Source organism: Mustela nivalis, assembly GCF_964662115.1.
Source record: "Mustela nivalis genome assembly, chromosome: 9".
Taxonomy (NCBI): Eukaryota; Metazoa; Chordata; class Mammalia; order Carnivora; family Mustelidae; genus Mustela; species Mustela nivalis.
The window spans coordinates 89,772,786-89,799,209 of record NC_139028.1 but is presented as its reverse complement, the minus strand read 5'-3'; the positions used below and the strand labels follow the sequence as shown (position 1 = coordinate 89,799,209).

The 26,424-nt window shown below is 36.4% G+C and overlaps 1 protein-coding gene across 2 annotated transcripts in view; it reads right to left on the bottom strand.

The window, feature by feature from the left end:
- DNAJC24 (DnaJ heat shock protein family (Hsp40) member C24) overlaps positions 1-26,424 on the bottom strand; it is a 55,790-nt gene that overhangs the window by 2,929 nt on the left and 26,437 nt on the right. Inside the window, exons 3-4 of one of the 2 annotated variants that reach the window (XM_082748883.1) lie at positions 15,663-15,801; positions 4,047-4,115 (exon numbers count right to left, since the gene is read on the bottom strand). In XM_082748883.1, the coding sequence (XP_082605009.1) occupies positions 4,047-4,115; positions 15,663-15,801 (208 nt within the window). The remainder of the gene's footprint in view (positions 1-4,046; positions 4,116-15,662; positions 15,802-26,424) is intronic. The other variant, XM_082748884.1, reaches the window with a different exon arrangement.

Sequence of the window (26,424 nt, the reverse complement as noted above, 5' to 3'; positions counted from 1 at the left end):
AGATCTTGAGGGGAGAGCAGAAGCTCAGAAGCGACCCAGGACATTTATCTGAAGTCTTCTGTTTTCTTAAGATCCACATAAATTTTACATTCTTTTCAACAATATATTTGTCAAAAATACTACTGTGAAGGAAAGAGAAATAGCCCTACATGCTTATGCCTGGAGTATATTCTTTTAGAGAAAACTCTGTTTGTTTGTTTAAGATTTTATTTATTTATCTGAGAGTGAGAGAACTTGAGTGGGGGGAGGGGGAGATGCAGACGCCCCCTGCTGAGCAGGGAGCCTGATGCAGGGCTTGATCCTCATTACTGGAGCTGTTGCTTGTGGATGCTTAACCAGCTGAGCCATCCAGGCGTCCTGCTAACTTAACTGTTTAAGTTCAACATTAAGATACTCTGTTCTAGTATCATACTATTTCTGTGAAGTGAGATGCCCAACAGAGGTGATACGGCGCAACATTTAGCCTACTAATGGTGGAAATTTTATTAAATCTACCATTTTCTTGGGAAGCTGAAATGCTTATGTCCTTTAACTGAAAGAATCTGATCCACTAGTCATTCCATTTCACTGTCACTGAGAAGTGACTGTAAAAGAAAAATAATTACTGATCACCTTATTGTATGACGGTCATAATTTACTAGAGGTACATCAGGTATCTTTATTCAGTGCTCAGACTTCATTCTTTAACACTCAGATCTCATTATATGCCACTAATAGAAAAAAAGAAAAGAAAAAATTCAACTGCCTTGTATTTGTTCTCTAATCAAATTTGGCCTTGGAAAAATTAAAATTAAATAAGCTAACTTTATATGTTTCTTTTACCAGTAACAAAAACATGAATTCATTCACCTAATCTTCCTTTTTGTTCACCACAATGCCTTTTTTGTCCATAAAGAAAAATAATTTAATCTTGGAATTTTAAAATGCTAACATCTTTCCTGTCTGAGCCAACATATATATTGTAGTAGCAGGCTTTCAAAAGTGATCGTTTCATTATTAAGTTGTCTAAAAATGCACATATTCTAACCATTGGTTTTCTAAAGCTAAATGTCCATCTTATTTTTTTACCACCTCAGTGAACACTCAGAAACAATTTGAGGTGACATGTGCTCAGTAAATGATGCAGAGGCCACCATGGGCTACTGAGGAGTTTTGTCATAGATAATTCCAAATGTTAATGCTCACTAAAAATTCACATCTTGTTACATTTCTTATATTATTCTATTACTTAGCAAGTGATATCATCACAGAAATCATTTTAAAAACACTGAAGACAAAATAACCAAGCTGTACAACAAGGGGACTAAGGAGAAAGGTTAACCACTCTCTCAACAGTTCTTCAGGGATGGCTTTTAAGAGTAATAAAAGGTGGGACGCCTGGGTGGCTTAGTTGGTTAAGCAGCTGCCTTCAGCTCAGGTCATGATCCCAGCGTCCTGGGATCGAGTCCCATCTCGGGCTCCTTGCTCGGCAGGGAGTCTGCTTCTCCCTCTGCCTCTGCCTGCCATTCTGTCTGCCTGTGTTCACTCTCTCTCCCTCTCTCATTGTTTCATACTATCCTTGGATCAAGAATATGGTAATCCAGCTTTATCTATCATGTTGGGTTTCATCTACTTTTCTCCTGCCTCTGGATCTTCACTTTCCAAGGTTACTCTGAAAATGGCCACGAGGGAATCTTCAAACAATTTTTTTTTAATTTGCCCAGTTGACCGTACTTTTTATTGAATTTTCATCTTCCAAGACTACAAAACTTATATTACTAATTTATAAATACCCCTGCAGAAATAATGGCTTCATGCAGCTATTTGCTGCTCACAAAATTAAGGATTGCTTCCCTCTTTATTAAAAAACCCTTAATTTAAATAAGCATTGAAATAAATAAATAAATAAATAAATAAATAAATAAATAAACAATAAGTGTCAAAGGATGTCCTATACTTTTAAGAGTAACTCTAGCTTCTAATAACTGATTCATTGGCTATGGTTAGGATTCTTCTGTATCTTCACTGTCAGGTTTATTTAAGGAAATTCCAAGGATAGTAACACATAACATAACAATTTCATGTTGTACATTTCCTTCACCATCTTGGTTTTTTTTCACCTGTATCATAAAGCTGAGGGGCACCTGGATGGCTCAGTCAGTTAAGCATCTGCCTTCAGCTCAGGTCGTGATCCCAGCGAGCCTGCCTTTCCCTCTCCCTCCACCTGCTGCTTTCCCTGCTTGTACTCTGTCAAATAAATAAATAAAATCTTCTTTTTTTTTTAAAGGAAGAAACCTCATAGTATTTGTTGACTGGACAGATGTTTGAACCACCAATCCATATTAACTTAAAATAAAAACTTATTATTTGTATTTTTTTAAAAAGCTACTAAAGGAAAAAATGCAAAAACCAGTTTTGACTATTTTCATATTATCAGGAATCACTAGGAAACAAAATGTGTTAATCAACTACAGTAAAAAAGAACTAATTTGTCCAAGAAGAGATTAAACACATACAATACTAGCTGATGAGGTAGCAATACTCTATTTTCAAAAAATGTATTTAGTTGGGCAGGTCTCCTTGATAAATTATATGTTCTGGTCTGTCCCCTTCATGAACTGGAAGCCTTTCACCAAAGCCTATGTCACTAGTATATTCTACTTTCATAGTAGTAGTTCCCTTGTTTCCACTGATGAAACTATTATAAAACCCTGGGAGCCCCAGTTATACAAACTTTAAGTTTCTCAATCATTCACTGCAAATAAGAATTTATACTCTAGGATTTCATTTGGCAGTTGAGGAGCTGAGTGACCCATAAGCAAAAATGTGATGCTCCTCTTAAAGTCAATAGCCTATCACCCACCTTCCTAACAGCACTATGTTAAAAATTTGCCATAAAAAAATATTCCAGGGGAGTCTGCGTGACTCAGTTGGTTAAAGCTTCTACTTTGGGGACAGGTCATGTTCCTGGGGTCCTGGGATACAGCATGTCAGGCTCCCTGCTCAGCAGAAAGCCTGCTTCTCCCTCCCTCTCTGCTGCCCTCCTGCTTGTCCATACTCTCTCTCCCCACAAATTTCTGTCAAATAAATAAAATCTTAAAAAGAAAAAAAAAACCAGTTCTTTAAAAAAAATTCCAATATACTTGGTTTCAGGAAGGATGATGAACTGTTTATTTTCTGCCTATCCACATTCATTAGTCAATTTTTATAAAGTGCTAGGGAATTTTTACTCCAGGCTGAACAACAGTTACAGGGTTAAAGTATATAAAAATGCTAAGAAATAGGAAGAGTTTCTTCATTTTCCCAGAGAAACCTAGATGTGTGACATTCGTGGGCTCTATACGGGCTCTACCATTTCTAGCCAAAGCAATTCACAAAATTATCAGAACAGGAGAGAAGTTAAAGTTGTAAAATTCTAGTAATAGAGGGCACTTACACAGTTCAGTTGGTTAAAACGTCTGACTCTTGATTTCAACTCAGGTCATGAGATCAAGCCCTGTGTCAGGCTCAGCACAAAGTTTGCTTGTCCCTCTCCCTCTATGTACACTCCCTTTCTCTCTCAAAATAAAATAATAAAATAAAATTTTAATAATACAAAAGGGAAAAAAGATAAGATATGGTGGGTGGGTAAAGGGAGTGACAAATTTTTCTTTTCCAAATTTTTCCAAAATTTTCCTGCCCTGCCATGTAAAGAAATAAAAATAAACAAAAATTCTAATAGAAAATTCATCTCCTATGTCAACATAGGAAGGATGGAAAATATTAACTTTATTTTCCCTATTGGATGGAAAGTAAACCAAAACCCAAGTAATTTAAAAAAAGAAAACCACATGAAACCTTCTATACCTAAATCTACTTAGACTAGACAAATAACTGGAAATGAGTCATATAGAGGACCATCAATAACTGAAGTTTAGAATGAAATTCCTAAAACCACCCATATTTATATATTTAAAAAGCCAAGCTATTACTATTTTTTTTTAAGATTTCCAAATATCCCAGAAGAGTTTTTCTTCTTAACATCCCTAATGTTTTCCTTTACTGTAGTCAAGAGAAAAAATTCCAACCTTCATTCCAACACATTTCTTCAAGATATACTTGAGCATCTACTGGTCCCACATTTCTTAGATCATCTTCTGTAAAATACAAAATGCAACATTTATTTGACACTTTAATCATAACCACGAAGAATGCTGAAAAGGCAACTGCAGCCCATTGACTACAGCTATAATTTACTTGCCATTTAAAAACTTAAAAGTTTACTACTTTTGACAGCAGTTTTAAGGCTAACTGACTTGTAGTCCACTTCTTACGAACCTCAAAAGTCAAAATCTGTCCCATTTTCCACAAATATGCAACATGCAAAAACCATGGAGTTGATTTGGTGATTCCTTGTGATTAACTAGTAACCCCTATTTTTGTGAGAGGGGAATTTTTTTTGTCAAGCTATACCTATAACTAAGGAAGGCAGCATGGGGTTGGGCAAAAATAACTGTATTTGAACCTTAGCTATAATATTTCACTAGCTTTCTAACCTTAGAAATATACCTTAGATACACTTAGTTATCTCCTATCTACTTCAGAAGGGTTGTTATGGACTGAACTGTGTCCCCCCAAAATTCTTATGTTAAAGTATTTAGAGATAAGCCTTTTATGAGGTAATAAAGGTAAAGTAAGACCATAAGAGTGGGGTGGGGCCTTAATCTGATAGAGTTGGTGGCCTTATAAGAGGAAGAAAGTGGGTCTCTCTCTCCATGCACAAGTACCAAAGAAAGTATCAAATAAAGACACAGTAAAGAACAAGGCCATTTATAGCCAGGAAGAGAGCCCTCACCAGGAACCATACTGACTGGCACCTTGATCTTGGAATTCCAACCTCCAGAACTATGAAAAATACGTTTCTGTTGTTTAAGTCACGCAGTCTATGGAATTTGCTATGACAGAACAGACCAGTGTGTTGTTCTAATCAAATGAGATCAGTCTAAAAGTGTTTTATTTATTTATTTTAAAAGATTTTATTTATTTACTTGATAGGGATATAAAGAGCACAAGCAGGCAGAGCAGCAGGCAGAGGGAGAGGGAGAAGCAAGCTCTCCACCGAGCAAGGAGCCTGATGTGGGCTTGATCCCAGGACCCTGGGATCATGACCTGAGCCAAAGGCAGACGCTTTACCGACTGAGCCACCCAGGCGCCCCATCTAAAAGTATTTTAAAGAACAAAGCTCTAACCAATGTAAGGGTCACCTGATTTTTAACTGCTTGCAAGAGAGGAATTGGTAACTTCAAGACTTACTTTTAAAAGGTTTCAATAACCATGTAACTGTATTGTGTTGATGTTCTATTGCTATTTCCTAGGCCAAAGTTTTCCCTGCAGGTGGAAGGTTCAAAGAAGCTTGGAATTTAGTAAGCATATAGTTTAGGCAGTAGAAGCATGTACTCTTGCTTAAAACAAGTATACTTTGGGACAAAGAAAGCAACTATAGATAAGCACTTGTCTTTGTTTTTAAAGGCATGTTATACTTCATGTATGCTTGTATTGTTCTTCTAGAAGTCGATGCTTAAAAGAAACTAATAAAATCCACCCCCCACCCCAATGAAATTTTCTTTAGCTGTCTCACTAGTCTCTTGTTCACTTGCTGAGAAATGCTTTCCATTGTTCCGTTGTGTGAATGCCTACAATTTAATTATATTTAATAACTGCCTGTTCAGAATTTATTGGTGAGTTACACAATTTTAAAATAGATGAAAAAATTATACAATATTTTGAACTCACTGTGGTTTTCTATTAAGTATGTCAAATATTGTATCACTTCATATTTACTAGGTCCCAACAGTCTATTATACTGACCCTAAAATCCAAAGATTAAAGACTCTGCCCAGTAGTCGGAGGGTGGGGGAGTTCCTTCATCTCTGTGCCCACTGAATAGCTTATGCAGACTGTATTAGTATGTGAGGTAATCTCTGAACAAAACAATTTCTACATTCTATATAAAGCACACTTGGCTATAGATTATTCAGTATTTTAGTTTTTTAAAAAATTCTCCCTAAAAGTCCCAGGGAGAGAAAAACAAATCTTAATCATATGTTTCAATTTCTTAGAATGACTAAGGTAAGTTTGCTTGAATGGAGAAATGAAACACTTTTAAATTTATGAATGGGGGTAATTGGCACTTAACAGACTGTTGTTAGAGGAAAAACAGATGTAAATAATTTACAATCAAGCTGACTATATTCCAGGGTATCTGATCGATATCTTCAGTAATTTTGGAAATCAATTAAAGCAAATCAGACAAGGCAGAGGTAAGGACAGATGAACGAGCCTTAATTTAACCTACCTTGTACACCTGCAATACAGCAATTACACAGAAGGACAACCCACTCGTATATGTCCACTATGCTATTTTTGAAAATAATAAATGAGAAATAACTGGCAAAGAGAACTGCCCAGGAAGTCAGCATATTGCTGTGCTTCTCCACGAGGAAGCTACTGTCATGCTCACCTAGTGTTTCACGTGGAGCATCTCTCTATTATTCCACTTCCTCAAAAAAAAAGGGCCTTTATATTTTTATTATTTTTTTCTTTACATACAGTTACTTTGGAATAGTGACCTATTTCTAAGATGACAGATCAACTTAGATGATATCTCATAATAAGAGGGAAAATAATGCAAAATTGGTTAGTACTTTCCCCAAGGTCAGAGTTAAAAAAAATAAAAACTATTCTCATGTTCTGGGGCTATCTAAACATCTAATTATTTGATCTGATTATTCAATATTATGTGGATACAGTCCAGGTTTCTGTGAGGTTCTGGTTTTAAAAGTCCTATCTGACACAAGAGAGAGCATACTATATGATACCCCGTTACATAAAATCTAACAAGCAAAACTACCCCGAGTTGTTGCGTGACACCGTGGTATTGGGTGTGGGGGAAAGTGGTGGCTATAAGGAGTCACAAGGGACCTTCTGGGTGCTGGTCAGATGGGTGTATTTATTGTGAAAACGCATCAAGCTGGACACTTAGGATTGGTATACTTCTCTGCATGTATGATACATTTCAACAAAAAGTCTTAAAGTAGTATGCTGAGACTCCAAGAGCTATACTTTTTAATAGAAATAAAAGTTAGGGAAAAGAAGTTAAAAGCCTAAGAAAGTGTGTATTCCCTGAAAAGATGGTAATCTAACAACTTCTGAAAAAGGCTGGGGGTGATTAACTCAGGGAAAATTGGATTCCTGGAGAACTGTATAATGAGCAGAAGGGGTACATACAAGTAAAAGGTGAATCTAAATGTAGGGGGTGGGGAGGTGACCACAATCCTTTGTTGAGAGGCAGGTGTCCAGGGAATGGGGCAACAGCAACTTCCCCCTTAACTACGATTACAAGGAAGGAGCACAAACAAATCAATGTTTTTTTTTTTCTTTTTAAACAATGATCTCTGCTTGTCCACCATTGTAGTTATAATTAGAAAACTTAATTCCTCCCTAGCCTGTAAAGTAACTCACAGGAACCCTGTAATTAGCTTTGATAATTGTCTTCTAATCAGGCATGGCATCTGTAAAATAGGTAAGTTCCTTTTCTTTTGAGTATTACATATTACAAATATTTTTGCTCATTACAATGAAATATTTCAATAGGTATCTGAAAATATAAATTCTATCTCAAAGTTTTCCTGTTAACATGACACTACTAAAAATAGTGAGAAAACATAAATTGACTTCTGCAGCGACTTAATTAAAGGAATAGGTACCAAAAAAAAAAAAAAAAAAAAGGAATAGGTACAAGATTTGAATCTGGAATCTTAGCTCCAGAATGGTAATAACTTAAAAACAAACAAACCCAGCCATTTGGAAAGAAAACGCAATGCGTGGTATTTGGGTACTCTATCTTAAGTCCAATTACACTACAAGATTCCTAATTCTTTTGAAGTAAATGGGCTCAGCTTTTCCTAAGGTATGTAGGTCTATTCACACCCTGTGCTATACCCAAAGCTTAGCTAAATACGGAGACCAGAAAAAGATCCAAATTTCCTTATATATAGAAAGCAATGCATTATAAAAGGAAATTCCTGTGGAATATAATGATAAAATCAAATAATTTATGTGGTTACTTGGAAAAGAATCTTTCAACCTTCAGAAGTACAGGCCCTTCTGACCCTGTGTTCTATTGGATTTGTCTGACAACAAGAGGTGAAAGAATTCTGTAGCTCCTTTGTCTCAACAGTGGGATCTAAGAAAACACTGGCAGGACTCATCAGAGAGGTTTATGAGCCTGCAATTCAAAGAGATTAAAAGGAAAATCTAGGGAGATTCTTTCACACTGAAGAATAACATTAAATAACTATTAGCAGCTTGGTTCAGTAAAGCTTACTAGAGCTCTCGCTGGGTCATTCACAACTTTCTAAAAGAGGAAAGGTTTTTTTTTTCAGCTCCATTTGGGAATCAATAAATATTTCTTACTTCTTACAAGACAATGGAATTCCAGCCTTTTAAAGCTTCTTCCTAATGATAGTAAAATTTCTAAAACAACTTTTTGCTGCCTAAATAATTACACTTCCTAATCCCAGGAAACCTGTTCTAACCGTAGTTACAAATCAAATAAATAAGTAAAAATAAATAACAGCAACAAAAAGCTACGGTGGAGAGGAATTTAACTTTTATTCATTATGGCTGAGATATCAAAAGTCTCATTCAACCCAATATTGGCCAAAAGATCTAGTCCATCTGCAGTTCTGTCCCTACTATTCATGTGTAGCAATGTTGGAACTTACTCGAGCGATCAAAAGCCCCCACGACACTCTCATTTAGCAAGTAGTCTGTTGTATTTATTTTTATGTCTTTTAAAATAAGATTTATTTCACACTTAAGTCATCTGTGTGTAAAAAGCAAACTGTTTTTGTTTAGGTCTAACTTAGTATCGTGCTATTTTAAAACTAAGGAATTTAATTGTATATAATCACCTCATTCTTAAAAATCATTTCACTATACATAATTAAATTTTTCATATAGAAACTAACTTGAAGGAAATCGGTTTCCTTCTCCTTTAAACTCTCTGTTCTTGGAACAGTCTCAGGCTACCTTGATAAGAGATTGTGAATCAGGCAACATTTAACGTGAAACCTGCTCATTAAATCAGAAAGCTCTATAATCCTTTCCCAGGTGAAATTAGAGAGTCACAATTGCAAGGCTTTCCATATCAAAGAAAAATTACAAACTTGGAGTTTAATTATGGACTTCGAAGAACTGGGGCTTTTATAAACTGAACGTATATGCAGTGCTCATAAAAGGTACCAAATAAAACCCGGAACCTGAATTTCATGTTTCACTACACAACAGGTAGAACAGCAGCAGAAGTAGGCCTGGCCTCTCGTTCTGACCCTCAAATGTAACTTACTCCTGCCCATCTGGAACTGAAAACAGGAGGCTGCACATACCTATTCAAAACTGGACAGCGTACCACAATATGACTAAAAGTCAGAGAATGGCTCTGAATTTCTCCTCTATCAACTATTAGCCATGTGGCCTTAGGCAAATTACTTAACCCCTCTGAATCTCGGATTTCTTTTTAATATCTTCCTTAATAGGCTATTAAACAATGATTGAAAGACAATTATCACAGATACAGTGCTCAATAAATGGCAGCTATTTTAACTGTTATTATCTCAGAATGTTTTGTTGACCTGTTTATACCTCATCATAAGAAAATGACTAAACACCAATCTATTCTGAGAGGGGAAAGCCTCAAGTACCACAGTGTAGGAAGGCAGCAGCTACTACCCTGTCTGGATTTGTGACAGTGCTAAGAAGTTTGATGTACTTTGCTATTGTCAGTCCCACTAAAATCGACCTGTTATTACCAAAGCCATAGTCCATCCGACGTAGCAAACAAAACTGCGAGATAGGAACCACAGAGAAACAATTCAAAATAATTCGTAGATTAGATTCAGAGATTAAAAATGATGGTAGATTTGAGTGTGGGGGGAAGCTTTCTTTGGGAGTTGGGGGTGGACTGGAGCATGAGTTCAAACTTAAAAAATAAATTGTGACAAATCAGAGTGGGAGCGTGCACTGAGTCATGACAAACAACACAGGCATATGTGTTTGGAACCCCCTAGGTGAACCAGGGGAGAAGATTCACATCAGGTTCGTGATGGGTGATATGACTAGAAAAAGTAATTAGGAACAAAGTTCAAAGCTTCTGTCCCATTTAAATTCTACATGAATGGGCAAATGTGTTGGGGAGAGGGTGGTTATAAAAGTTCTTAAACAGAGGAGTGAGAATAAAGAAAGCTAGACCAATCAAAATGTAAACGACTATAGGAGAAGGCCAATTAGCAGCTATGGGTATGTGTAATACTCTGGGTACAGCCTACGGTGATAGCTGTGAGAAGAAGATCACACATTAAAAAAAAAAAAAACCCTAAAAAAATGTCAACACTCATTTCTAATTCATTGGTTATACATTGAGCAAAGGAGAAGTAATCAGAATGTAGTATGAAATGAAGATTTCAAATCTGAGGGAAAAAATAAGCAATGAGAAAGGTAACCAATCCTGTTTTGGGTTAAGACTCATTGATTTTGGGGTGCCTGGGTGGCTCAGTGGGTTAAAGCCTCTGCCTTCAGCTCAAGTCATGATCCCAGGGTCCTGGGATCTAGCCCCACATCAGGCTCTCTGCTCAGCGGGGAGCCTGCTTCCTCCTCTCTCTCTGCCTGCTTGTGATTTCTGTCTGTCAAATAAATAGATAAAATCTTAAAAAAAAAAAGACTCATTGATTTCAATCAGCCAAGTACCCGAGTAGAAATTGGGAGAGACATTAAAGTGGGAGACACAAACTTCCTTAAATCTTCCATTTTCAGTAGTAGTAAATCAGAACTCCCAAATGCGTCCAAGTGTGTGTATGTGTGTGTATAACTATAATCTTGACCATAGGTTTCTGTAACATTCTTTGAAACTAGCCAAATTTTAGGCAAAACCACTGAGAAAAGATCTTAAAATACATTTTCACTGCAAAAACAGATACCTGCATTCAAGTAAAAGAAAAAGGGAACATGAGTAGTCACCTTCTTATGACAAATAAGATGGAACAGGAGGACCCTCACAGAAAGTTTTCTCTATACTCTCTTCTCTCTCTGAAGAAAATGCCAGTCCCTAACTGTCTAGATGGATTTTCTGCATCATTTCACATACGTACTTTGCCCAGAAACAGTCACTAAAAAAAAACATACCCCCTGATGCTTATCTTCAAGTTTTACCTGAAGCACATTTTTACAGCCAATTTTCAAATTCCTAAAATCAAATAGAAATACTGATATGATCACAGATGGAAACTCTAATCTGATTAATACAATTATTTTGTAAGGGTCAGTTTAGCACATAACCTACATAAATATCTACTGGCCTTATGTCATTATTCTTAAGTTAACTCAGATTCATATTATCTACATTTGGAAGTATTATTTCCCTTCTTATGGAGTTAATCAGTCTTTAGTATTAACTTTTCAGGAAGCATCAGCTTTTCAGGAACGATTCTTATTTTGGGCTTAAGAAATTACATGTTGGGGTGCCTGGGTGGCTCAGTCATTGGGCATCTGCTTTCAGCTCAGGTCATGATCCCAGGGTCCTGGGATCGAGCCCCGCCATCCGGATCCCTGCTTGGCAGGAAGCCTGCTTCTCCCTCTCCCACTCCCCCTGCTTGTGTTCCCTCTCTCACTCTGTCTCTCTCTGTTAAATAAATAAATAAAATCCTTTAAAAAAAGAAAGAAAGAAAGAAAGAAACTATATGTTAACCCATTAACACTGGTGGGGTTTTAAAGATATGTTTGTATTTGGCCTGCAATTTATTTGCTTATCTCCCATTCTCAAATATTTATCCTTATAAAAGGGACAATGTAAATTGTATAACACAACACCAAAAATGACCTTTTGTATCTAGCTAAGGGAGAATAGCTGATTAGCTTTGAGTAAAAATACAATGACTGTACAACGTCTGGCCCAATCTCCTGAGCTAGGCTATTTTGGGTATCTGAGTACTTGTCTGATTGTGTAAGGTGAAGACTCCACATTACCAAAACAATTCACTAATAGAAAACCAAGATACATCTTAATATAAAATAATATACCATGAAGGATTCCTAACACAATCCACTTATTTTTAAAAAAACATTACTTAACCTGACTGATTTCATTTGAAGGTTTATTTTACGTCAGGTCACAAAGAAGTAAACCTAACTCATCAGCGGTGTCACTCTGTAGAGCCACTGAGACATTGGACATCTGTGTGACTGTCATATATTACAAAGCAACTGAATCATGATCCCTATTATTTTCCCACAATATACTTCTGATGCAATTTTTAATGTGCTTAATATATAAGAAAACTCCCCATATATTTATAAGGGCACCAAAATCTATTTGACAGATATTACTCATTTAAACATTTTATAAATCCAGAAAAGATTTTCTAAAGTGCTCATCTGGTTGTCTAGAAATGCAAAGCCTAATCTTGAATAACTACATGCCTTTCAAAGGAATATGGGAAGCAAGCCTTTGGAAGCATCCTTAGAAACAAGAAGGTAAATATGCCAACTGGAACTAATTGATTAAATTCACTAGTTAACACTGCTTTCAAAATGTATAGTATCTGGGAACTGAATATTACTCATCCTTTTTTAGATTTGCTTTTCTTCAGCCTGGCCAACATTGCCCTAAAAATATCAACTAAGACTAGATACGTGGAAATGGCAAAGAAAGAATATATGTACTTTACTGGGGTTATCTACCCTAGACTTTTTCTTTATTAGAACTCATTGGATAGTATCTTTTGTGAAGCAAAGAAATATGGACGTCAAGGACCCCCTTTAAATGATCTCTTCGGGAAATAAATGTTTGTGAGCAATACTGATGAGTTTTCTTACAACAGCGCACCAACTTTGAGCTGTGAAATATGAGAAAGCATTCAACATATAAATAAAATGTCTCTTGCCTCCTTCCCAAGTATTACAGTTAATGGATTTTATACTCCAAGTAATGGAAGGCAGGAAACAAACATATTTAAAGCACACCCTATGAAAAGAAAGTTCTACAATGAACTATCACCACATGCAAAAAGAGTTCTGTATAACAAAGCTATTTCCATGTCCCCAGGGGGTGACCCAGAAAAAAAGAGTGCTTTGACCTGGTTATAACAAATTCTCTCTCTCTTGGTAACCTATCCAGGTCTTTAACAAATTATCACTCTCAAAGGTTTTCCTTCTATCAAATCTAAATCCTCACTGTTAGAAGTTCAAGTTCATTTCCTTCTTTTGAGGAGCCAATTACTGAAGATGGGTCAAGAAGGAAAAATTAATGTCAGCATTCAAAAGAAATGACAAGATGAAACTAGGTTTATTATGAGATTTTTAAAAATAGCTCTAGTATGAAAGGCTTAAAAACAGCAAGTTATATTTGGATAAGAGACTTCTACTTCTTATCTGAACAGCAATCCACTCTTGATTTAAAACAAAAGTAAAGCATTCTCACCATCTGGAGCTGCTGGTAATGAAGGAAATACTTTGTACTTAGATCTGACATAGTAAAAGGTCAGGAAAAGCTGCATTTCTACTGTCCTAGAACCTGCTTAAAAAACTTGCAAAGCAAACCGAACATTATATGAATTCCAAGCAGATCTGCTGATTTATCAGTTTATGGAACAGGCCCATTTCTCACTGTATTCAGTTTGTCTAAATGTAGTTGTGGCCTCATCAATGACCTACAAGAGTCCACTGTGATCCTGTAGGCTGCAGTTATCTCCATTAAAACCTTAAAACCAAGGACTAAAAGCTCAAAAGAAATCCTCATTTCCAAGGACTTCCCAAAGACAATGAGAAAGGGTTAAAGCTGTTGATCATTTGTTCTTACATTTTTTTAATGCAATTCTACTGCTTACTTTTAACACTGTTTCCTATTTATCTCCATTTCTTGTCTATCAATACCCTATTCCCTAGCAAGAAAGATTAGTTTTTTATTCCTGTTTTCTCCTTCTTTTCTCTTTAGGTAGCAGGCTTCTTGTCAGTTTTACTGACAGGTTCTTAACAGTACACAGGCTGTGGAGTGGCAAAAATGCAGAGCCAGAGGGCGAGTATGTACCTTATACCCCTCAAAGTACAGTTTTGTGGATTATCCTTATCTTAAGCAAACTGGCACCCAGAAAGTAATGACTGGTAAAGATGGGCAACAAGCACAGATGTAACTTCTCACGCAACATATTTGTGTATAGCTTCAGTATTTTTCACAGAAAATACTATCATGTGAACCAAGGTTAAAAAGATAGATCTGTGAATAGAATTCATCCACTTGTACATTCTTCTGCCAAAAGTAAAACATATTTATAAGAGAAATACAAGATACTTACATATGCACCAAATAGATAAGACCCAATATTCAAGCCATATTTGAAAATTAATCCAAATTCATTGCAAAGGTACACTCATCAGTTCCCTAATATTTTTAAAAATCTCATCAATCTTAAAAACGTAGGGCTTTAGAGCTGTTTAGTATGATGAAAATCACTCTTAAGTTCTCCAGTATCTGAACAAATAGCTCATGAAGTCTTTATACACGCAGATACACACACTGCCTGTAAGTTATAAATACTTAATTTTATCAGGACAATTCCCTCCGAAAATAAATGTGGGCATTCCATATATACCACTGGCTTTATCCTCTAATGCTGTGTTTTAGAAGTAAGCCTCGTTTCTCAAATCAAATTTTCAGAACCATAGTCGCTGGAGCCTTAAAATCATTTTGTTAGGTTTGATGATGTGCCGGTGTAGGGCCTGGGAGGGGATTCAATAATCAACTACAGAGACAGTAAGCTTTTATCAACACATTCGAGTCGATGTTGAACCTGGTGCGCTATTGCAGAGTGCAATTGAGTGTTTTCCCCACAGGCTGTAACTGATTATTGACTCCCCCCCATTAGCATGCAGGGTGCATACTGAAGGTTCAAATAGAAGACTGAGGGACTCCTATCCCAAGGCCACTGCTGAAAGACAGCCTATCACTTCGTGTAACTGCAGTCTATGTGTGACAAACCTGACCTACATTTTTCCCTTTCTTTCTCACAAGAGCTTGTCACTGTTTTAAGAAGCTATTTTCTAAAATGCATAATAGAAATGACTTTTAAAACTGCTCAGGAAAGGTGCATTCCTAAAATACCATTTATGGCAATCTTATAAAGAATAGTTTATTCGGGAGACAATCATGAATCCTAGCCTAAAACAAGTTGGAAGACAGCAGAGTGCTTTATGATGTTATCCCCTATAGTTCCCTCCTTTCGATTGTCATTTATATAGTACACTTTGTTAAAAGTGCTACAATTAAAATTTGAATGAGTACATAATTAAATTTAATGAAAAGAAGTTATTAAACATTAATTAAAACTGTGTGATTGAACATTTTTCATTAGTTAGAAAAAGCAGCTTTCATGGCTTCCAAAGAAGCCACATCCTAGTAGTTTTGTTAACTACTCAATGGATACACAATAAGCACTACTAAGCAGAGGACACAGTTAAAAACAGTGATGGAGGGGAGGAGTCAAGGCGGCAATAATAACTTGGTATGAAGGCTGGAAAAGGCTCCTCAGGAATGGCTGCAGAATGCGCTTCAAAGAGTTGCCAGTGTGCTATGGCTCCTCACCCCAAGTACCCACCATGCCGCTGCAGGTCATACTCCTTTTTTGTCTCTTCATTCCCTAGAATTTTCCATGCCTGATCAATTTCGATGAACTTCTGTATACATTGCTCCACTGTTCCTGCTGGCACATCTGCACTTTGTTTATCTGGATGATACTGCCAATCAAAAATAAAGGGGGTGGTGAGTAGAGAGGGTTGATGGGGGTTAGGTTAAAAACAAAACTAAAACAAAACCAAAAACCCCAAAACTTGTAAATCTAAGTTTTAGTTAAGAAAGAAGGTGATGAGAAGATGAAAACTAAGATACCAAAGCAATGAGACAACAGTGCTGGGCACAGGAGACAACTGCCAGGTTAATTAGACCACTGGAGTAGCTATAAATCCACCAGTGACATGATCTGTCACAACATGCAAAGACAGCATTTTCTGGATAATTTGCTGATGGAATCACTGGTCTCATGGACAATTTACCTAGAGAGGATGACTAACGCAAACAGAAATAGGTACTTGCAGAAGAGCAGGACATGACAAAGAAAGGGCACAGACTATGCAGAGTATGACACTTTCCTTATATAAGGTACTTAGCTGTAAACACCATCACTATTGAACTACTAGCTTTTTCTTAGGAAATCAGATTATACAATCATACTTAAAAATAAATACCTTTCATCTTCCAGCTCAGCCGGAAGATTTTTTTTTCCAGTCCGAAAGATTTTAAAGTTACAAATCCCCAAACAAGAACTTTTATTGAATAATGGTTATTCTAGGGCAGATTGGTAAGAAACATTTTTTTGTTCTAAGAATTTATTTTAGAGATAGAGAAGCGTGCGTGCGTGCGTACACACACACACACACACACGCACACACACGAGGAGGAGGGCCAGAGGCAGAGGGAGAGAGAAAGCACCTCAAAACACTCAAGCAGACTCCCCACCTTGCACGGAGCCCCACATGGGGCTCAATCTCATGACCCTGAGATCATGACCAGAGCCAAAACCAAGAGTCAGATGCTCAACCAACTGAGCCACCCAGGCACCCCAGTAAGAAACAACTTTGAAGAACTAAACAAAACATTGGGATTATAAGTTAATTCATTAGTAAATCTTTCTCACTTGTGTTTTCAAAACCTAAGAAATGTTTTAAAATGTTTTCAATATGTAGTAATTTGTTTAAAGTATTTGGTGAAAACAAGAACGTTTTATACAAATTCATCAATTCTCAAATGTTAATGTAAAATGTGGCTTACTAGAGATCTCATATTATTTCCTTTTCCCCCATATTCTCCATGACTCTCCTTTCTCTTTTTATTTATTCATTCTGAAAGAATCAATGTCATTTGCATTTCAGCAATCTTTCAACAAATAAGTGAGAAAAGGTTATGTAAATGTAGAGACATTTCACTTAAATAATGTGGGGACCATAGTAGCAGATATTCAAACGTGTCATTGTTTCACTCTCAAGTAAACAAGGAACCACTTGATAGTATTCAACTAGAATTTGCCACCAGTAATTACTCTGAAAGTTTTATCAAATATGTTACAGAACATACCTTAGTTTTAAAAGTTACCTTGGGAATCTCCTTGAACTAGTAGACTAGTTTTCCTCCTTTAGATTTTGTCCCTTTTTCTTCCAAGTTTTTATTAAAAAACACGCAAAAAAAAAACAACCCACCATTTTTACATTTCATGACATTAATATGATTCACTCACATACTTATCAATTAATAATGGCATACTCACTTAAATTCTTTGAGTATTTTAGACATTGAAAGAACACAAAATATCTACAAGTGGAACATCATGCATTATCCAAGTTGCTAAGGCCAAAGTCACTCAGTGAGTTGTGGCAAGTAACACGAAGTAAACTGACTTCAATCCTCAATCCAGAAATCAAAAAGTATATAAATTTTTAATCATAACGTAGACTACTGGTTTTGACAGTGAATTTGTTTTCATGCTGAACTTTTTCACACTGGTGATGATTCTTGCTGGCAGAGCAAAAGCTATTGTGTTATCTGGTTGCACAGAAGAACACTATGCATGCTGAGAAAAAGATTACAGGGCAAACAAAGAGAATTTCCCCTTGGCAAACTATTTCTCTTCCTATGCCAAATTTAACAGTTATCAACATTTAAATATTTAAGCTAATTAATGTAATGACTTAAGAAAAGAAAGGGAAACTATGGCTTCACTATTTCATCTTTTTATGATAATGATTTATCAAATCATGCTCATAAGTCATTCCCATACTAAGGTCTAGGAAGTCCCTACATTTGGGCAATTTAAGTAACATCCCCAAACCAAAACAGAGTTTGCAACGTTAAAGTTCTCTAGCTAGCTAACCTATTCTTCTAATACTATGTGAAGAAGATTTATGTAACAAGCCTTACCAAGAAAGCCCTACAAAATCAAGAATTAGTTTGTGGCCACCCAAAATGAGAAACTATCACTACATTTTATTGAGTCATAGCTCAGTTCTATGACAGTCCAAGCATAATACAATTTCTTACTAACTTGGTATTTTCCTGACTGCTATGTTAAATAAGCAACTCACCAGCTGAGGCTTTTTAGGTCTAATTTGTTGTGCTATTATTAGAATGCAATAAATTTTATTCTATGATAGAGTCCAATTAAGAAATGGCAATTAGGGGGCGCCTGGGTGGCTCAGTGGGTTAAGCCGCTGCCTTCGGCTCAGGTCATGATCTCAGGGTCCTGGGATCGAGTCCCGCATCGGGCTCTCTGCTTGGCAGGGAGCCTGCTTCCTCCTCTCTCTCTCTCTGCCTGCCTCTCTGCCTACTTGTGATCTCTCTCTGTCAAATAAATAAATAAAATGTTTAAAAAAAAAAAAAAGAAAGAAATGGCAATTAGGGGCACCTAATTGGGTTAGCTTCTACCTTCGGCTCAGGTCATGATCTGAGGGTCCTAGGATCAAGCCCTGCATTGGGCTCTCTGCTCAGCAGGGAGCCTGCTTCTCCCTCTTTCTCTCTCTGCCTGCCTCTCTGTCTACTTGTGATCTCTGTCAAATAAACAAACAAAGTCTTTAAAAAAAAAAAGAAAGAAAAGAAAAGAAAAGAAATGGCAATTATTCAGACCTGTACCCCTGTACATTATATGTTTAAAAAAAAAGTAAGAGGGGCACCTGGGTGGCTCAGTGGGTTAAAGCCTCTGCACTCAGGTCATGATCCCAGGGTCCTAGGATCAAGCCCCACATGGGGCTCTCTGCTCAGCGGGGAGCCTGCTTCCCCCTCTCTCTCTGACTGCCTCTCTGCCTACTTGTGATCTGTCTGTCAAATAAATAAATAAAATCTTAAAAAAAAATAAAAGAAAGAAAGAAAGAAAGAAAGAAATGGCAATTATTAGCAAATAAATAAATATGTTATTTAGGGTGCTAAAAGTCTCAGTCCAATCTGTTTTGACAGCAAGTTCCAGAACAAAACGAAGGTCTAAAAGAGAATAAAACATTCTATGGTAGGCTAATAATGGCCCCTAAAGATATCAGGTCCTAATTTCTGGGACCTGTAAAGTGTTACATAAGGAAAAAGGATCTTTGAAGGTGTAACTTGAAGATCTTTAAATGGAAAGTACTCTGAATTACTAAATTCAAAGTATTCTTTAAAAAAAGAGGCAGAGGGGCTATGACACACAGAAGAGAAGATGATATGAAGAACAGTCAGAGAGACAGAGAAGGATTTCAAATAATGGTATCAATGACTGGGAGTGATGAGTCCATAAGCCAGGGAATGCTGACAGCCACCAGCAGCTAGAAGAGACAAGGAATGGACTCTTACCCCTAGAGCCTTGACTTTGGTCCAGTTATATTGATTCTGGATTTCTAGACTCCAGAATTGTGGAAGAATACATTTCTATTTCTTTAAACCACCACATTTGTATTAATTTATTTTAGCAGCTATAAGAAATCATATTCTGTGTAAATATATCTATGGTTTATATAAAAATACAAAGATTCTAGAACAGGCAAAAGAATCTTGAAATAGAACAAAGCTGAAGAACTTACACTACTGGATTTCAAGACTTATAAAGCTACACTATCAAGATTGTAGTGCTGGCATATACATATATATATCTAAATATATCAGTAAAACAGAATAAAGAATCTAGAAATAATAGACTCTCTCTCTCTCTCTCTCTCTATATATATATATATATATACATACTATATGTACAGTCAATTGATTTTCAGCAAAGGTATCAATGCAATTCAATAAACTGAACTAAACAACTGGATGCCAAGTGGAAAAATTAACTTCAACCCCTCTCATTTCATAACCAAGAATTAACACAGGATGAATGAGTCCTAGACATAAATATAAAACACAGAACCATAAAGTTTCTAGAAGGAAAATACAAGAGAATATCTTTATCCCTTGGGGTAGGCAAAGACTGCTTTGACAGAAAAAAAAAGCACAAACAATAATAACACAAAATGGATAAACTGAACATTAAAATTTTAAAACTTTCTGTTCAGCAGAGACACCATTAAGAAAATAGACAAGCCACAGACTGGTTAAAAAAAAAAAAATGATTAACTATATATCTAAAAAAAGACTTGCACCTGGAATACACAACAGTTGGGGGGCGCCTGGGTGGCTCAGTCAGTTAAGCGTCTGCCTTCGCACAGGTCATGATCCTGTGGTCCTCTGATGGAGTCCTCCATTGGGCTCCGTGCTCAGTGGGAAGCCTGCCTCTCCCTCTGCCCCACCTCTGCTCATGCTTTCTCTCTCTCAAATAAATAAAATCTTTAGAAAAGAAAGAATATACAACAATAACAAAATCCTACAAACTGATGATAAAAAAAAACACACTTATTAAAAATCGGGGGTGGGGGAAACAGACTTTTCAAAGAAGATAGATGAACAGACTATGGCACATGAACTTGTACTCAAACTTTTTCATTAGTTAACAGGAAAATGTACATTTAAAATATCAAATATTATTAAATACCTAATAGAATGGCTAAAATAAAAAGGACATAACACTAAATGTTGGTGAAGATATAGATTAACTGAAGCTGTCATATGGTGCTGGGAGGAAATTATTTGACAATTTCTGATAAAGACACACAGATACCTACTCTATGGTCAAATAATTTTGGATATTTACTTTTGGATATTTACTTAAGAGAAATGAAACATAAACATATGCTCACTAAAAGACTTATAAAACAATGTACTCACAGCCTTACTCACAATAGCCAAAAACTGGAACAATAAAGTCTATGAACAGGAGAATGGAGAAATGGTAGTATGGCCACATAGGAATACTATTCAACAATAAAAAAGAAAAAAAGACTATGATATACTCAATAACAAAGATGAATATCTAAAACATTACACTTGACAAGAACAAAAGGATACTTACTATTTGATTACACTGATATGAAATTTAAATTCAGGCAAAACTATTCTATAGTGATAGAAATTAAAAGTTGGTTTCCAGGTGAGAATAAGGGGTGGAAATTAACTAAAAAGGGACACAGGAAATTTCTGGAGGAATTGAAACATTAATATTTTGTTTGAGAATGTGGTTATAAGATACCAAATCTCACCAAATTGAATATTTAAGAGCTGTGTATTTTTCACTGTATGTTGACCATATCTCAATAGAAAAACACCTTCAGACATGACTAAAATTATTAAAAGAAAATTAGAAAACCTTTCTAAGCTATAGAGAAAAAAATGATAAATTTCTTCCAATATTGAAAGAAAAATATAATTAAAACATAGAAAATTAATACAAAGACTAATACACATTAGTGAAAAGTTTAAATCACAGACAGTATAAAAATATACTTTTATTGTTTTCATAAGTACATATGCCAACCTCCAAAAAACTTTACAATATTTTAAAAAGTTAAGTATTGCTGAGCGGAAGACTAAGTACATTCAAAATTAAAATATCATAAATATGTCACAATACACAGAGTGTCTCTCTGTGATTACTATAACAGTACAGAGGTGTCTGTCTCCAAAGTTTTAGCAAAACTGCTATTTTACTATTCTCAAGTGACTTGATAGTTACATCTTTATGATCTGTTTAACCTCCTCACTTTGGGGGGAAATTTATCAATTACACAGTCCCTATATTCGTTAAGTCCCCATGTCACTAATTGAGGATGAGAAAAATAACACAAACAAAAGACAAGAAACTGTCTTGATCTGAAAATATAAGATCACTCATGCAACTATAAGATATGCAGAAAATTATGTAATAGAATATCAGGATTAATATATGTTATCTATATCCTAACTAATTATCTAATTAATAATTAAAGTTTTCATTAGGAACTCTTAATTATGACTAGCTGAGATTCTATGGCAAAGGGTTGTCCAATATGGAACATTTTGATTTTCAATCCTCTCCATATAATTCCAAGTGCTTTCTAAATATCTAATTATGGAGTGACTATCACAATATGTCAGCCCAGAGAAATTCAAAATGTGGTCCTCAGATTTGCATCATCAGTATTATCTGAGAGCTCGTTAGAAGATGGCCCCATCCCAAACCTGGGAGGAGTGGAGGGCATGTGGGATCCAGAATCTGTTTCGACAAACTCTCTAGGCAATTATTATGCATGCTAAAGTATGAGAAGCACGCTGTTAGTCTCTACTGCTTAAAACACAGAATTGGGTGCAAGTCAGAAAATTAGTGCTTCGTAAACATTTCACCTTGACAGATGCATCCCTCCATGTAGGTATCCACGCACAAAAAAAGAAAAAAAAATGCTCAATGAGTGACACTCATCAATTGTTAACATAGACCACCACAATGAAAATTACACAAAGTGTTCTAAGTCATAAATTTTTTGATATTTGATATCTTTTATTCACTAATCATAAATGCCAGCCCCTTTATTTCATTGTTTGCACAAATGCCAATGTCAATGATGAGGAAGCTGATGAAATCTGAACAATATGCCAGTAGTATTTTAACCTGTTGATTTATTTTTAGAGGAGGATACAACTTATATCGGGCTTCAGCTACTGAACATACAATAATGTCCACTGATAGGTTTAACAAAGAGACAAATGTTTTTCTACTAAAAAGACAAAAGTTAAAAGTATGCGTAAGTTGAGAAGAGCATATTACAATACACTGTAAAAATTCTAGCAACTTTTAAAAGGTTTTAGTGCAAATTCATATATTCATTAACTCCAAATGACCTTTTCTAATGGCTAAGAAACATGTAAAGTTGAAATGAAATGGTATTTCTTTAAAGAAAGTGTATAAGACAGTTTTATGGTAAACTACCCACTATACAGTAAGGTATTATTTCAGATCACCTAAACAGAGGTCCACCAGTTTTAATGCCTTTTTCTTTTTTAAAAGTTTTTATTTATTTATTTGAAAGAGACCACATCAGAGAGAGAGCACACAGGAGCAGGAGAAAGGGGCAGAAGGAGAGGCAGAAGCAGACTCCCCACTGAGCAGGGAGCCCCATGCAGTGCTCAATCCTGGGACCCTGGGATCATGACCTGAACCGAAGGCAGATGCCTAACTGACTGAGCCACCCAGGTGCCCCTTTAATGTCTTTCTTACATTTCTTTTTAAAAGGACATACTGCTTTACTTTACTGATAGCTTGCTACTTAAATCTAAAATTAAATAAAAAGTTAGGGAATCATACATTAATCCTTTACTACACATGTGTGATTATGCTGTCTTGATTTGTAAAATATTGACTGTAAACAGAAAGTAACAATCAACTACGAAAATGCCTCTGAGCAAATTTATTTAAACAAAAATTCCCAAATTGTTATACTGGTATTATTTGATCTATTAATGTGGACCCTAAGGACACAGTACTTTGGTTTGTGTAAAAATGTGTTTGATATCATTAGTAGGATGCTAGCTCTCTATTTCTAGCTTCAAACTTTCTTGAATTCCATAACCAAATTTCAAAACACCTAAAAGCTATCTTATCAGTACTACCTAAAGTTCAACATGTTCAAAATCCAATTTATCATCCAGACTCTAAAATTAGTTTCACCTCCTGTTGAATTCACCACTATGCTCAATAAAAGCTGAATGAATGAGTGATTAAGAGAATAATATATACATTTCCTAATAATCCAGGTTGCAATAACAGGGCAACCCTCCTTTCCCTCCTCCCATGAACCACCAAATTCAGTAGATTCTGCCTACACAATGTCCTTTCTATTCTCAGTGCCAAAACTAGTTAAAATGAAAAGTAGCTCTTTCTTGTTCTCTAGCATTCGCCTTCTAATAGCTCTCAATCCATGCATCCACTTCCAGGTTCACGTGCCTAGCCTTAAAATGCTAATCATGTCATTCCCTGGCTCAAAAATTTTAATAGGTAACCTACTATACAGTGAATTACAGTCATAGTCTTTACTCTTATAGGTAAAGTCCTCCAATAAAAGAACCCCAACCTACCATTCCAGTTCTATTACAAGCATTACAGATAAAGCATTTATGCCTAGTCATTCTACACTAGTCCTTCAGATCTCATCCCTTAATATGCATACCTTTGTTTCCATGTCTTATTTATACTGTTGTCTCCACTGAAACATCCCCCATCAGTTCAAATGCATCTCTTCCCAGAGGGAATGAGATGTGTGTGTGTGTGTGTGTGTGTGTGTGTCCTTTTGAACTGCTTCATCATTCCTAATTTTAAAGGAACTGATAGTTACTTGGGGGACTCAGCCCTCCTCTAAAACACTTACTACAAATACTGTATCTTTTTTTTTTTAAGATTTTATTTATTTATTTGACAGAGAGAGATCACAAGTAGGCAGAGAGGCAGGCAGAGAGAGAGAGAGAGAGAGAGGAGGAAGCAGGCTCCCTGCTGAGCAGAGAGCCTGAGGCGGGACTTGATCCCAGGACCCTGAGATCATGACCTGAGCCGAAGGCAGCGGCTTAACCCACTGAGCGACCCAGGCGCCCTACAAATACTGTATCTTAACTATATCTGTAGCTCTGCGGAGATTAGCACAATGCCCCGCTTCACAAATATCCTCTATAAATACTTATTTAAGTTGTACATGTAACTTTCCCCAAAAGTACAAAGTCTGAAAGTTCCTCATTTTAGTCAGCACTAGACAGTCAGCACTAGATAGAAGGAGCAGCAAATTTTAGTTTTAATCTGAGCTTTGCACTTTTGTATCTTTGCTCTCACACTCCTTCCTAGTAAACGAGTATTAACTAGTCATTCTATTCAGCTAACACATGGACAGATATAATTCAGGGATATGCTTTGACGCAGTGGTCTTCTTCAAATACTTTCCAAACTGAAGAATGAGATATGGATCACACAGATTCTTACTAAGAGGAATAAATTCAAGAACATACTTGGGAAAAAATGGATGTGTAACTGTGGATGTGCGAATATGGAAAAGGTTGAAACTTTAAAAAAAAAAAAAAAAAGTCCTTGATGTCCTTTTCTCTACCCTGCTCAGTTTTCTGAAAAGGAAAGTGTTCGTGTTTCCTATACGAATTCTGTACTACTAAAAAGAGAGTATCTATCATAACATCAGGAAATTTTTATCAGTATCTGCAAAAAAGAGAACTGGATGCCATGGCATTTTTTCACCTTTTTTGCCAATAATTCTGTGGACAGAATCCCATTCAGATAATGTCCTGCCAAGCCCCAATAGGCCCAATGTCGAATTTCCATGACATCACAGTGGATACACATTCCAAAGAGACTACAATGCAGAATACCACTGAGGAACTTCAAAGCACAGCACACACATAAACACTGAATAAAAGGTTACTGTGGGTCATTTTGATCTGAAGTCTTCTTGCTTTCATGAATCCAGTCCGCACTACATTTTGAGGCACTCATCACCTCTAAAGATAGTAAGAACCCATTTCTTTAGACACTGGTTGTGAAAGAAAATTGAAAAGGTCAAGTTAAGCGAATTATGTAAGAGGGCATTCGTACATCTGACCATAATAATATCTGACAGCAAGAATACCACTGTTCCACGTTTTTACTGATGAAGAACTTCTTTTGATTTGTGAAAGTATTAAATATAGGCTCTATTAAAATGAGCAGTTTCTTAATCTTTGACAATTTTATGAAAACCAAGGATATTCTCCCTGAAAGGGCTTATCACATCCTTAATTTTCCTTCCTTCCAAAACAAGACAGAGAAAAAAACAGTTCAGTCACTAAAAGTTAATCCAAATAACTGCACTTCTTTGCTCTTATTCTCTAAACACTGACACAGTCACAGGAGACCCTCCCCAACACTTCCTAAACCTCTCCCAACCACTGCCTTTTCTCTCTCTCTTTCTCTCTCTCTCTCTCTTTTTAACTTTGATTTATTAAGTAATCCCTATCCCCAATGTGGTGCTCAAACTCCTGACCCCAAGATCAAGAGTCACATGTTTCACCAACTGAGTCAGTCAGGTGCCACCATCTGATTCTCTCACAAAAAAGCTTCTCAAGCTCTTCTCTCCTCCAATCTACCCACAAAACTCCTCTGAAGTATGTCCTGGATCCCAGGAGGTCTGTGCTCCAACACACCCCGGCTGAAATGCACTGGTTGAGTCCTGATCAGCTGCTACAGAGGCCAGGGCCAACTCTGAGAACTCCCTTTCCTTCCACATCTGACATATAGGCCAGAATTTCTGCCTGCCAGCCCCATTCTGCTGTGTTGGTCATACTGCCAGAAAACAAGATCAAGCATGAAGGAGAGAGGCCAGAGGCCAGAGGACTCCCCACCACTGGGCCCCTGAGGTTTACATAAGGTAAGGATGCAGGCAACTGGGTCTCTTAACCAACTTATAACAAAC